Consider the following 13,857-nt stretch of genomic DNA (forward strand, 5'->3'; position numbering starts at 1 on the left):
TGCATTACAGAATTAGAAGCTTGATGTTAAATCTTCCCCCTCTACAATATTTTAAGGAAAAAACTGTCTCTTTCTCCAAAGACAGTAGCTAAGAAGTGACCCAATGCCTAACCAGTATTGGGAATTTCAATGCCTTCTCCTTCACTTCTGGTGGAAGCCTACATTAGTACAACCCTTTTGAAGGTAAGTTGGTTTGAAAGTAATTACTTTTGAAGATAAGTAATCCCACTGATTGGGAGAAGAATTGTTAGGTGACAAGATCCGTACATTTTACATTTTGATAGTTATTACCAACTCACAGACATGCCCAAGGAAGTTCTCTGCTGCTGGTACTTATTAAAAACAAAACAACCTAAAGCTCTATATTTCTATTAATAGGAAAAGTTAACTAAATTATAGTATATTCATGTTGTACAATGGTCTAAACCCCAGAGCTATAAGTAAGAGTGCTGTCTATCTTTATATACTGATAAAAAAAAAAACTCCAAGATATGCCTATTAGTAAAAAATAAGATGTAGCACAGTGTGTTTATATGCATTTGAAAAAAAACAATCACAAAAACATGAACATTTTCCTAAAGAATACACGACACACTTGATAAAGGTTACCTTTCATCGCGTGGAATAGGACCTGGGGTTTTACCCTTTTAGTACTGTTTGAATTCTTTTCACCATATTCATATTATTTTCACAACTTAAAATTTCACTATTTAAAAAAAGTTTATAGTGTATAATAAGATATTATGAACAAGTGACAGAGATACTAAACAAGCAAGGAACATAAATAATACTTATGCAACGTATGTGTGTGTGCGTGTGTATGCACACATGTATATGAAACACTACTGGCTGCCCACCTACCACCCACCTTCATGCCTCCTTCGTTACCAGAGTCCTGATTCTGTTGACACATTCGCCTTCACCTCAGAGTCACTGGATTGGTCAAATCCAATTATGTTGACCTCATTCCCCTGACTGTTGGTTGTTTTAGGCATGAGCATGGAGCTTAATCCTAGCAGATGCGATGCAAGAAAAGTTGGGCGTGGGGTTGGGGGATTCTGGCACATGCTTTTGGGAAAGCTATTCTTCCCTAATAAACGGGGAGACTCGGGAGAAACACCTCCCTTCCTCCCTGGAAATCGTGCTTGCACGTGTGCCTGGGACTGCAGAAATCGCCGGGGACCCTGAGAGGAACACCCCACACACGCTGAGGAGGGCCCACTGGACAGATGGAGAGCCCTGGACGCAGCCCCATGAACCATCGGAGTCTGGCAAACAGAAGACCTGCCTACGCTTCCAGCAGGCACTCCCACCAGTGCGGCAGTATTTGGAATAGGGATTCCCATAACTTAGTGGGAGTACAGAAGGCGGCTCATCGCCTGCCCAATAACCATCCTTCAAGAAGCCCGATTTTATTCTAGGCAACACAGTGCTCGGCTGAAACCCTAAACTCCCAGCCTCTCCCGCAGCCGGAGTGGCCAGGGAGATGAGAGGAGAAGCTGCTCAGGTGCGGCTCCCAGGAAGGGTCCTTCAGGGGCTGACTGGGCCGCAGACGTGAGGGCAGCAGTTCCAGAGGCCACCCTGCACCCGCAGAGGCTCTGGGAGAGTCCCTGGTGACCCTGCAACTGCCAGACCGACCCTGGTCTGCATCCCGCCCTGCCTTCCCGGAAATAAACACACCGCCTAGTGAAGCCGCTGTACCTGGGCTTTCTGTTACACGCAGCCACACACAGCCAAACTACACACCCCAACACGCAGCCACACAGCCAAACAACACACCCCAACACGCAGCCACACACAGCCAAACAACACACCCCAACACACAGCCACACAGCCAAACAACACACCCCAACACGCAGCCACACACAGCCAAACAACACACCCCAACACACAGCCACACAGCCAAACAACACACCCCAACACACAGCCACACACAGCCAAACAACACACCCCAACACGCAGCCACACACAGCCAAACAACACACCCCAACACACAGCCACACAGCCAAACAACACACCCCAACACGCAGCCACACAGCCAAACAACACACCCCAACACGCAGCCACACACAGCCAAACAACACACCCCAACACACAGCCACACAGCCAAACAACACACCCCAACACGCAGCCACACACAGCCAAACTACACACCCCAACACGCAGCCACACACAGCCAAACAACACACCCCAACACGCAGCCACACAGCCAAACAACACACCCCAACACGCAGCCACACACAGCCAAACAACACACCCCAACACACAGCCACACAGCCAAACAACACACCCCAACACGCAGCCACACACAGCCAAACTACACACCCCAACACGCAGCCACACAGCCAAACAACACACCCCAACACGCAGCCACACACAGCCAAACTACACACCCCAACACGCAGCCACACAGCCAAACAACACACCCCAACACGCAGCCACACAGCCAAACAACACACCCCAAGAAGGCCACCAAGTGCAAACGTTCCTAGAACTCAGCGGCGGCGGCAGCTGGGTTATGGGGGCCCACTTCATCCCGATGCAGACTCTCACTTACGTGCCCGGGGCCCCCCGTGCTGCTCTCTCCTGCTTGAAGCCACACTGTATGGAAGCCTGTCTCACTATCCCACCCATTCCTCCTGGCTCGCCAAGGAGAGCATGGCCAACTGTCTAAATCAGTGGTCGGCAAACTGCGGCTCGCAAGCCACATGCGGCTCTTTGGCCCCTTGAGTGTGGCTCTTCCACAAAATACCACGGCCTGGGCGAGTCTATTTTGAAGAAGTGGCGTTAGAAGAAGTTTAAGTTTAAAGAATTTGGCTCTCAAAAGAAATTTCAATCGTTGTACTGTTGATATTTGGCTCTGTTGACTAATGAGTTTGCCGACCACTGGTCTAAATCATAGGGAAACCCCATCTTTATTAAAATTCTTTTTTAAAATATATTTTTTATTTATTTCAGAGAGGATGGAGGAGAAAAAGAGAAATAGAAACAACAATGATGAGAATCATTGCACGTCCCCCACTGGAATCGAGCCCGCAACCCAGGCATGTGCCCTCACCGGGAATCGAACCATGACCTCCTGGTTCATAGGTGGACGCTTAACCACTGGGCCACATCGGCCGGACAGGTAACCCCATCTTTGAAAGTGCCTACCGACAGCTGTTGATGCTGATAATAGAAACACTTGGCAGGATTCACACTAATGAGTTGGGCACAGAAAGCTTCAAAATCCATGAGCCATACAGGAATTACTACTATAACTTCATGCTTATAACATACATTCCTCATATAACTTACACACATAAAATCAGGTTCAAAACCTTTTTTATTACAGTAGATAATATGTGCCATGTGTATAACAAAATGTACTCTTTAAATTGGCTTTAAATTTTGCTGCATTTCTAGCTTTGAAGAAATAAAATAAAAAAAAGCTTTAAGTACTGACCATAACCCACAAGACTGAAATTTTTTGTTAAGTTGAAGTCACTATACGAAAATTAGTGGCATTTAAATGAATAATGGGGTCTTCAAAAAATTCAGTTTTAACTTCTCAGAATCTTCTACAGTGAAACGGTTTGCTGCTTTACATAATTACAGGTATTTTAATAAAAAAAAATAGGCCACAGATTTATAAGGGTACAGAAGACTATATTTTTCCATATCTCGAATAAAGTAGTTTAAAAGTCTCTCTTTCTAAAAAGTTTCTCTGTGTTTCTTTTTCAGGAATAAAACCAAATGATGGTGGGGAAAGGGCAGAGCACTTCAAATATCAGCGAGAACTTGGGGTTATATAAACAATGAACTCTGCACCCGGGTCCGTGGGCACATCCCTAAGCTAATTAGCAGTTATTTCAAATTACACAGAAGGATCAAGGTAGTGACAAGTAGAACAACCTAACCCTTCTCACCCAAGGGCATCACTATGGCCACCAAAAACATAACTTTTAGCCGGAAGGGGTTTTTCTGAGAAATGTTTAACACAATTAAATGGTAATCAAAATACCATTAGCACTTTGTTTATGGAAAGAAGAAAATCTCCAAACACAAAATTTAGAGTGAAAAGCCACATTAAATGTATTTAACGAACTCTAGAAATTTCATGCTTCACATATATGCCACTCTTCCCCAACTACATTTTTAAACAATACAATGAGACTTATAATTCCATTAATCCCAACACAATAGTATCAAAAATGGGTGGAGGGATTGTATATTGCAATTTGATACATCCAATTTTAACTATTCTCTATTTGAGAGCGAGGTGCTGACAACATATAAATAGGTTTTTAACTAATGAAAGTAATTAAAAGACCTAAGTTTCACTTTCAAAACTTTCTAAGAGAAAGTGTGAAGCCAAAGAATAATTATTTTATTTTAATATTCATACTCTTTAAATATATTATCTAAAGTCCTCTGACTCTTGTCTTGGTAATTCAGACTCAAAAATACATAAATCTCATAAAGTGATAGGAGCAGGAGTAAGGCTGGCTCTGTGGTTTTGGTTGGCTTTTGATGCTCTGCTCTTTTTATTATTCCTACTTGTTTTAACATTTCTTTTACGTGAAAATAGTCCGTATTTTTTCTCATTAAGAAGAAGAAAAAAAAAAACTTTTACCTGACCCTGAAAAGGGAACTTGCAGTAATGCCTTTCACATGTCCAACTCAAATGCAGGATTGGGGTTTTGTTTCTCCTTTTAATTTACAATAAAATTATACCCCTGTGAATCCCAAAGTAAGATAATATTGAGTTATTCAAAACTCAGGAACTGAATATGCCATCAGCCTCTGAGTCATTAGAAACGGCAGACCGCGGGCTACGCTCCGTGGACGCTAACTACAAACATAAATCCTATCGCTAAGCTGCAAATGACTACATTTTTAGTAACAAAGTGGTAACTCATGTATTGCTTTGGTTTCTTTTCAAAGAAGCAGCTAACTCTTTTTCAGGGATATTAGAAGTTAATAAACGGCCACTCTAAACTTTAATGTTCTTCTCAAGGCCCGAAACCACTGACCAAAGAGGTACAGGTCCTTTGTTGTTGTTGTTGTTGTTGTTGTTGTTAAAAGGAAGTTTATTGAGTATTCTTACATATTGTGTACATCTGCTGATCTGACTGACATGTAGATGAAAGATCTATCACTATTTGGTGACAAAGTAACATGTATTTTAGAAATCCTTTTCTTTCTTTTTTTACTAGAGGCCTGGTGTAAGGATTCGTGCACCCATGGGGGGTCCTTTGGCCTGGCCTGCAGGGATCCGGCCAAAACCGGCTCTGCAACATCCTCCGAGGGGTCCCGGATTGCGAGAGGGGAGTTCTCGGATGACGCACCCCGAAATCGGGCTCCCTCCTCTCTGGTTCCAGGTGCATCACCCGAGAACCGCAGCTGCCAAGTCACCACAGCTTGGCAGCTCCTGCATTGAGCGTCTTCCCTCTGGTGGTCAGTGCGTGTCATAGCTACCGGTCGGTGCGTCTGCCCCCTAGTGGTAACTGCACGTCACAGCTACTGGTCAGATGATCGGATGGTCAGACAGTCACTTAGGCTTTTATATATATAGATTCATTTAATATTTTTGCTCCTAAGAGCTCCCAATAGGAAACTAATTCTGCTTGTTCTTTTTCAAATACTGTGATGCTTAAGGAGTACTGGTTCCTTTTTTAGAACTTAAAGGAAAAAAAAAAAAAAAAAAAAACTAGATAGCACTGTCCCCAAAAAGGGGACACTAGAGAAAAAGCGTTCTCTTAAATAGAACATTTATTCAAATTAGGCACAAAGACTTGTGGGTTAAAGAGCAGCCCAGTTTTTACAAATATGACTTTAATTAAACCTGAGGGAGAAAATTAATATGTACAAAACATTATCCAGATACAAAGTAAAATCAAATAATAAAAAGCTTCAAATGAGATACCTTGTGATTTGTTAACATCTTTAATGATTTTCTGAAGTTCTTTCAGCTCTGCATCAAGTGCGTCGTAATTCAGCTCTCTGGACTCAACTTTGGGGGCTTGGAACAAAGATGGGTCTGTCCCCAGGTATGAACACTGCAGGTGACCGTCCTCACTCAGGGTAACTATCACGCCCTTTAAATCACTACAATAAAGCAGAGAAAATGAGACATAAATAAATTTGTTTGTGGGTTTAGATTGACCAACTACATTTTTATTCAATTAAGCTTTAACCGTTTGCATTCGGATGTCGAGTGTGACTCGACACCGTTAGCATCGGTAGCAGGAATCGAGAAAAAAGCAAGCGAGTGCAAAGGGTTAATATACCATTAAGAAAATGACTGCATTATCTATTTCTAAAATTTTAGACCAAAGACACAATTCAAATGTTTCAAACATGGCCCTAGCTGGTTTGGCTCAGTGGGTAGAACGTCAGCCTGCGGACTGAAGAGTCCTGGGTTCAATTCCAGTCAAGGGCACATGCCCGGGTTGGGGGCTCGATCCCCAGTCAGGGGTGTGCAGGAGGCAGCCGATCAATGATTCTCTCTCATTATTGATGTTTCTAACTCTCTCTCCCTCTCCCTTCCTCTCTGAAAATATATATTTTTTAATGTTTCAAACATGATTTGTATTTACAGAAGTAGTCCTAATGTTCTGATTCATTACAGAAGGGGGGAAAAAATACTAACATTTATTTAACTATTATTATAATACAGTAGCTGTCATTTTGGGGGACCTAACTACACAGCAAATCCTGCTTTAAGCACTTTTCTAGTACCATGTCTTTAATCCTCACGCCAGCTCCCATTTAGCCTATCATTTTAGCCTACCATTTAAAAAAATCAAAGTTGTTTTCTGAACTTGCTATAAAAGTAGTTGAAGTGAACACCATTTGCTTCTTACATAGTTTGCACAGAAGAAAAAAATTAAACATGGTCATAAGTCATTTTGAGCTAGTACATAATGAATTTGCTTGCTTGATTTTTATGTTTTTTAGTGGCCATTGATTTTTTTAAAGGGTTACCAACCAAGTTTTAAATGTTAAATGTTAATAAAAATCATTAAAATTGTTAAGAAAAAAAATCTAGAAAAATGTTGCTGTTCCTCTGAAGAAAAAGATAAGGTATATAAGGCTCTAGGCCTTATTCAGAATAGGTAAGAATTCTTAAAACTCCCCAACATTGAATCATGGCACATGGTCAGCTCATGAATCCAAAAGCTCAGCCGGATTGAGAGTAGCTACTATACTGCTTGATGCTTCCCATAAGGTGGCCCAGCATCCACTTTTGCCACCAGCCTTCAACACAACATTCCTAACTCCAGGGCTGAGGCACAGCCAGTGCCACATAACCGTGTGGTATAACTTCAGAAATATAAAAAATCAATGTACATCACTGATCCCACAGCTAAAGAACTAGACTAGGATTTGGATGAGGGACCTGGGTTCTAACTCTGATTCTGCCACTATATAGCTGAGTCAACTTAGAGAAGTCTCCCTAAATGATCTTTATCTCTAAAGTGAGAAGGCAAGACTAGATGACCCTCAAAGGTCTTTAAGTTTTATGAATTGGTTCTGTCGATCAATCTCAGAAAATAAATACTCCCAAAATAAAATACTTTTCTTAAAGAGTGAAGCGACACCATAGCACCTCAGGGCATGATCCGTTCTTTGCGGACAACTGAAGCCCCCTAGTGGTCGTGGAAATCCTAACTTCCAGCTCTGACAAGCCCGGTTCAAAAGGGCAAACCCTCCTCCACCTCTGAGTGGTCACAGTGGTATGCTCCCCATCCCACGCAGCCCCACTGGGGTTTAGGGACCCAGTGGATCCTCAGGAAACTCTAGGACACTGAAGGGCAGATATCTGGCTGGCTTCTCAGAGAATGTTGAGATCATTAGTCCTTGGAAAGGGTTTTTCCATTCCATCTTCACCTCTGAGTGGTCCAGAATACAGGAAAGCTAGCCTGGCCTAATACAAGAATCCTTCACTGTGCAAATTTGGTCTTTGAGTTGGCTAGCTTATTATTGAATCACTTCTGTCTCACTATTTTAGATAGCAAATAGCAACAATTTAGACACAAGGACTTATCTAAAATTTTATCTGAACCTTCTAAGTTTCTGAGTTCAGATAGGAAGAGTTTGAATAGAAATTCCTACATGTATTTTTTAATTGCCTTTCTACTTAAAGAACATTTTATTTAACAATATTGTCCATAGGGATTAATGTGGTAGATTCTGCGAATGACAGAATTTTACGCTAGAAGAAGCCATCAAGGAAATCAAGTATTATCTACCATACTATTCATGACTGTAAAATAGAGTGAACAATCCAAAAATTAAGGTCTCTGGATTATTACCGATCCTGAAGCACACCGGCTAACCCAAGGCAAGAGTATTTTATGAGGAATCAAGGTCAAAGATGTTATATGCATAGGACACATAATAATTCTGTCATTTTTAGCAATGGGGCATGATAGTGTCTGCTTAGGAATCTGAAAGTCATTGTTTCATCACTCAGTAAACAGATTCCTGTCCTAATAATACATCCAAACAAAATTCCAGATGGATTTTAAAAGTTAAACTTAAAAATATGAAACTGCAAAAATATTTATCTGCCCTTGGGATGGAAAGGACTTTTGCTGCAAGAAAGCTATAGAGGAAACTACAAAGGAAATTATCTCTAAATCAAGCCACATAAAAAATTTAAACGTGTTATATGCTTTAAAAAACAACATGGTAAAAAGAACAAAAGGCAAACTGGGAAAACACTGGCAACAAACATAAAATACATAACTCAAGTCAAACCATATGAAGTTGAGAATATTCAACTGTTTTTAACCTATAAAATCAGTTTTATGTGTTTCAGCTAAAATGTAAAAACTCTTACCAATCAATGAAAATAAGATTACATCCGAAAACAAGGTCAAAAGGAATGTACGACTCACACATAAAAATAGTCACTGAATAGATTAAAACACATTCCAAAATCAATAAAGTGTATATTTTAAAGCTATCCTTTATTATTTAATACATCAAACTAGCAAAAAATTGTATTTAAAAATCATTCCTGATGTTAGAGAAGGTACATGGAGATAGAAACTCACATACACTCTCAATGGGAATGTAAATTTGTTAAAAATCCTTTAGAGAACATTTTAGAAATATATATCAAAAGCTTTAGAAATGCTCATTGCCTTTTTATACAATAATCTACTTTCACAGTTTTTAAGAAAATTTAAAATTGACCAAATGATAAGAAAAAGGGAAAATATTTTTAATTGTGATACAGCTATAACACAATGCTTAGAAACCAATAAAAATCACATCTTACAAAATATCTACTATCAGAAAAAATAGCAAAAACATATTGAGAGGAAAAACAAAATATAGTACTGCATTTACATTTTATCCTAATTTTGTAAAATAGATGTATAAAAAGCACAGACCAGGAAAAAAGAATTGTCTAAATGCTAATAGTGACTATCTCTGTTAGTGAGATTATAAGCTATTTTTATCATGTTTCATAATTAAATAAAATTTAAAAGAAAACTATTTTTTGTAAGAAAAAAAGTGTTATATTTTCCATCCCTAGACACTGAATTTGAATCATCAACTTAGAGGTTAAATAATCTGTTGGATTAGAACTTTTATCTAGTTCTCTTTTTCTGATAAGGCCAATCTAGAAAATGTACAACCTGAAAGCATTTGAAATACAGCTCACATGATAAAAAATGAAGTTTCTTTCATTTGCTAATTTAATCAAACAAATGAGCAACAGTCTTAAAAACAAATGAAAAGAAATGCACTCAATCAAATTATATATTATTCAGCCACATTTTATGTAAAATATTTTAATTTACCAGGTTATAATTCTGGTTTTTGTTATTATATATCCATATCAAAAAATATTGAAAACTGCACACCGGTGTGGCTCAGCGTTTGAATATCGATCCATGAACCAAGAAGTCACTGGTTCGATTCTAGGTCGGGGCACATGTCCGGGTTACATGCTTGATCTCCAGAAGGGGGCGTGCAGGAGGCAGCTGATCAATGTTTCTCTCTCATCAATGTTTCTATCTCTCTATCCCTCCATTCCTCTCTCTCTGAAATCAATAAAAACATTTTTTTAACTTGAAAACTTAAACATTATTTATTAGACCCAGTTTTTACTCTGCCTCAGTAAGAAGCACAGGATTGAAAGGACTTTCCTTCAAGAACAAGAGCAGATGGGAAGCAGGCAGCCCTCCCTCAGCGCCAACAGGCTGGACCTGATCACTTGAATATACGCTGATTCACTTCACCATCTCTCAACAACAGAACAGAAGCTACAACGGCAAATAAAACATGGTCTTGCCCCAGCAGAAACTGGTCTAGTTGTAAAGGAAAACATCTTTTTTTCTTAAATAGCAACTGCAGTATAGCACGGCAGATGCTGTTAGCCCAGTAGGAACAGACTGCAGTGACTTCGCCAGAGAACAGGACAAGTTTCATGGGGCAGAGGATGCAGGAGGGGTCCTGACCTACAAGTAGATCCTCGGATGAAAAATAAACAGATAGAAGGAAGAGGACCCTGGCCTCAGTGAACTCAGTCAGTCTCCCAACTTTAAATATTAAATAGCTTTTAGGGACAGCTCCCCTGTTTCTACTTCCAGACAGACCTCCCTCCCAAGTCCAGCCACGTACTCGATCTCCCCGCCTGGAAGGCCCACAGACATCTAACGCCCAAAGTGCCTACAACTGAGTTCCTGATTTGAGCTCCTCCTGTCCAACTCAAACCCATCCCTCCTGCAGCACAAGGAAAAATATTAAACATTCAGTGAAATAAAGAAGTCAAGGCACTGGGACAAAGAAAATTGAGGGATATTAGGCCAAGGTGGGGCCAAGAAACTACATAGGATTAAGTCATACAGATTCTTTCATCCTCAAACAATAGGAAGTCACAAAAGGCTTTTAAGTATAGGAGTGAGAAATAACATGATCAGATTCATCTCTGACAAAGATCCCTTCTGATTGCAATGTGGATAGATCATGGGGGGAGGAGGGGGACTAATACAGTAAATCCAGGTGAGAAAGGGTGGTGGCCCAGGTGAAGATGATAAGGATGGAGAGAAGGGAGTAGACCAAACCTATTGAGAAGGTATAATCACATAATCTCTGGCTTCAGCCCTGAAACGTCCCATTACCACACTGCTGCCCTCAGAAGGCAGCAAGTGACTCTTCACACAGAACGATTTTTTAGAGTAGACTATGTATTCAGCAAATGTAAGATGCTTTTACATTTAACTGAATTGTATCCTATCTAATAAAAGAGTAATATGCCAATTGACCATCACTCCAACACACAAGATGGCTGCCCCCATGTGGTCAAAGATGGCTGCCCCCATGTGGACACAAGATGGCCACCACAAGATGGCCAGCAGGGGAGAGCAGTTGGGAGGGACAAGGCCTGCAAGGGAGGGCAGTTGTGGGCGATCAGACCAGCAAGGGAGGACAGTTGGGAGGGACCAGGCCTGCAAGGGAGGGCAGTTGTGGGCGATCAGGCCAGCAAGGGAGGACAGTTGGGAGGGACCAGGCCTGCAAGGGAGGGCAATTGGGGGCAATCAAGCCTGCAGGGGAGGGCAATTAGGGGCAACCGGGCCTGCAGGGAAGGGCAGTTGGGGGGGGGGGGGGACCCAGGCCTGCAGGGGAGAGCAGTTGGGGGGGGAACCCAGGCCTGTAGGGAGGGCAGTTAGGTGTGACCAGGCCTACAGGGGAGGGCAGTTAGGGGTGACCAGGCCTACAGGGGAGGGCAGTAAGGGGCAAACAGGCTGGCAGGGGAGCAGTTAGGCATCAATCAGGCTGGCAGGGGAGTGGTTAGGGGGCAATCAGGAAGGCAGGCAGGCGAGCAGTTGGGAGCCAGAAGTCCTGGATTGTGAGAGGGATGTCCAACTGCCTGTTTAGGCCCGATCCTGGTAGGGATCGGACATCCCTCGAGGGGTCCCAGATTGGAGAGGGTGCAGGCTGGGCTGTGGGACACACACCCCCGTGCACGAATTTTGTGCACCGGGCCTCTAGTTTTAAATAAACTACCAAAGGGTGTTTTTGTTTTTGTTTTTTCATTATTATTCTAAGCACAATGACTTCATATTCAAGAATCAACTATGGAAAATAAGAGAGAAAAGGAAAAGAAGAGACCAATTCTACATAAAATGTCATGTGAATATTTGCCTTTAAGCTACAAAGTTAAGTACAAAATGATTGTGGTTATTTCCTCCTGAAATTAGCTGACACACCTGTTTGGAATTCAGTAGTGAAGGCCTATCTGACAGCCATTTGGAAGCTGCTATTGTCAGCAGGATCCAACTTTGTACATTTAGAAAGGAAAAAAAAGTCTCTCTTTTGATGAAAGTTATCAATTGTTAAAATTATCTGTATTATAAAGTAGATTAATGTCTGCCTACAGAACCTAACCGGGATGTGGCTTTCTCGTTAGTTCTTGTGAGGACAAGTATGTCTTACACAAAAGAAATAATGCTCATGCTGGAAAAACCTCAAATTATAATTGTTCTTACAGTTAAACCAGCTTTGGGTTCTTTAGCGCCTTTACCATGCTAACACTGAAATAGAAAACAAAAAGATGGGCGCACAATTTTGTTCTAGGCCAGTGGTCGGTGAACTGCGGCTCGCGAGCCATATGTGGCTCTCGAGCCGTGGTTTGCCGCTCTGTTGACTAATGAGTTTGCCGACCACTGTTCTAGGCTCTTTTTCATTTACTATTTACCTCTCATTTCTTCACTGTATTTCATTCACTCATCATTTGTTCACTTGTTCATTCATTCATCAAATATTCTCAAACACTTGTCACATGCAGGATACTATTTGAGTTGCTATAGAGCAGACGCAAATAAAATAGAAAAGCACCTCAATGAAACTGCAGTCCCATAAAAGAATAAGACATGCGCCTTGGCGGGTATAATATGGGGTAGACACAAGTACCATAAGGCAAGTACAAAGTACTTTACTATTCAGAAGTAGGAATGTTATTTCTAGCCACAGGGATTGGGGAAATTTTAACGGTGGAAATAAAAGCTTATGCTGGACACTGAAATACAGTTTGTTTTTCAATTATTGTTTCTGAAATATGAATTAACGCATATGTGATTTGTACACAAAGAAATGATGTTAACAGGACTTTGAAGTTGGTTCATGCTCAATTTTTCCCAGTACCTAAATGGTTTTTTTTTGTATTTTTATTCTTGAGAGTATTACAGATGTCCCCCATTTTTTGAACCTCTAAGTAGCAGCAGGAAACTAAGTGCCTGACTATGCCACATGCACCGTTCTCTCACTGTTCTCCGTGGCTCCATTTGCATGTGTGCCTGGGTGAAAAGTGCTTCTCACGTGGTTTCCTTGATCCGCATGTATTTTGTTCCTGTCTCCTCTACCCTTCCTTCAAGCTGCCTTCACCTTCCTATTTAAAAGTAAAGCCCTATCTTATTCTGGTAATTATTGAGGTATGCTTTTTCCCGTTTTTGTTTGGTGTTTTTTGTTTTGTTTTGCTTATTTTTGGAGGGATGCTCCAAAGTTAATGTGGAATAGATTTTAAGTGATCTGCCCCAAGATAATTTGTTTCTTTAAACCTTCTTACTACTAATCTGTAATTTATTACATTATAACATAAATATCTGTAATATTTGAGTCTTTGGGATTTGGAGAGTCGGTGTGAAGAACAGTCAGTGTGAAGGACATGAGAGAATAAAGCATGAAGGAGAGAAGTTTAGACAATGTACGAGAAACAACAAGCAGCCTGGGTACAGCATGCAATGGATAAAAAAGTGGAAAGAGATTTAAAAAAAAAAAGAGAAAAGAGATTTTTTTTTAAAAGAGGCTTTTAAGCTGGTAAGAGATATAAGCAAAAATATGCTTAAGAATGTC

At 40.9% G+C, this 13,857-nt stretch overlaps 1 protein-coding gene across 2 annotated transcripts in view; it reads right to left on the minus strand.

The window, feature by feature from the left end:
* Nucleotides 1-13,857, minus strand: part of BBS9 (Bardet-Biedl syndrome 9) — a 324,045-nt gene that overhangs the window by 192,985 nt on the left and 117,203 nt on the right. For both annotated transcript variants that reach the window (XM_079785508.1, XM_079785507.1), the window contains exon 10: nt 5,909-6,090. In XM_079785508.1, coding sequence (XP_079641634.1) covers nt 5,909-6,090 — 182 coding nt within the window. The remainder of the gene's footprint in view (nt 1-5,908; nt 6,091-13,857) is intronic.

Source organism: Cnephaeus nilssonii (genome assembly GCF_951640355.1).
Source record: "Cnephaeus nilssonii genome assembly, chromosome: 12".
In the NCBI taxonomy this organism is placed as follows: Eukaryota; Metazoa; Chordata; class Mammalia; order Chiroptera; family Vespertilionidae; genus Cnephaeus; species Cnephaeus nilssonii.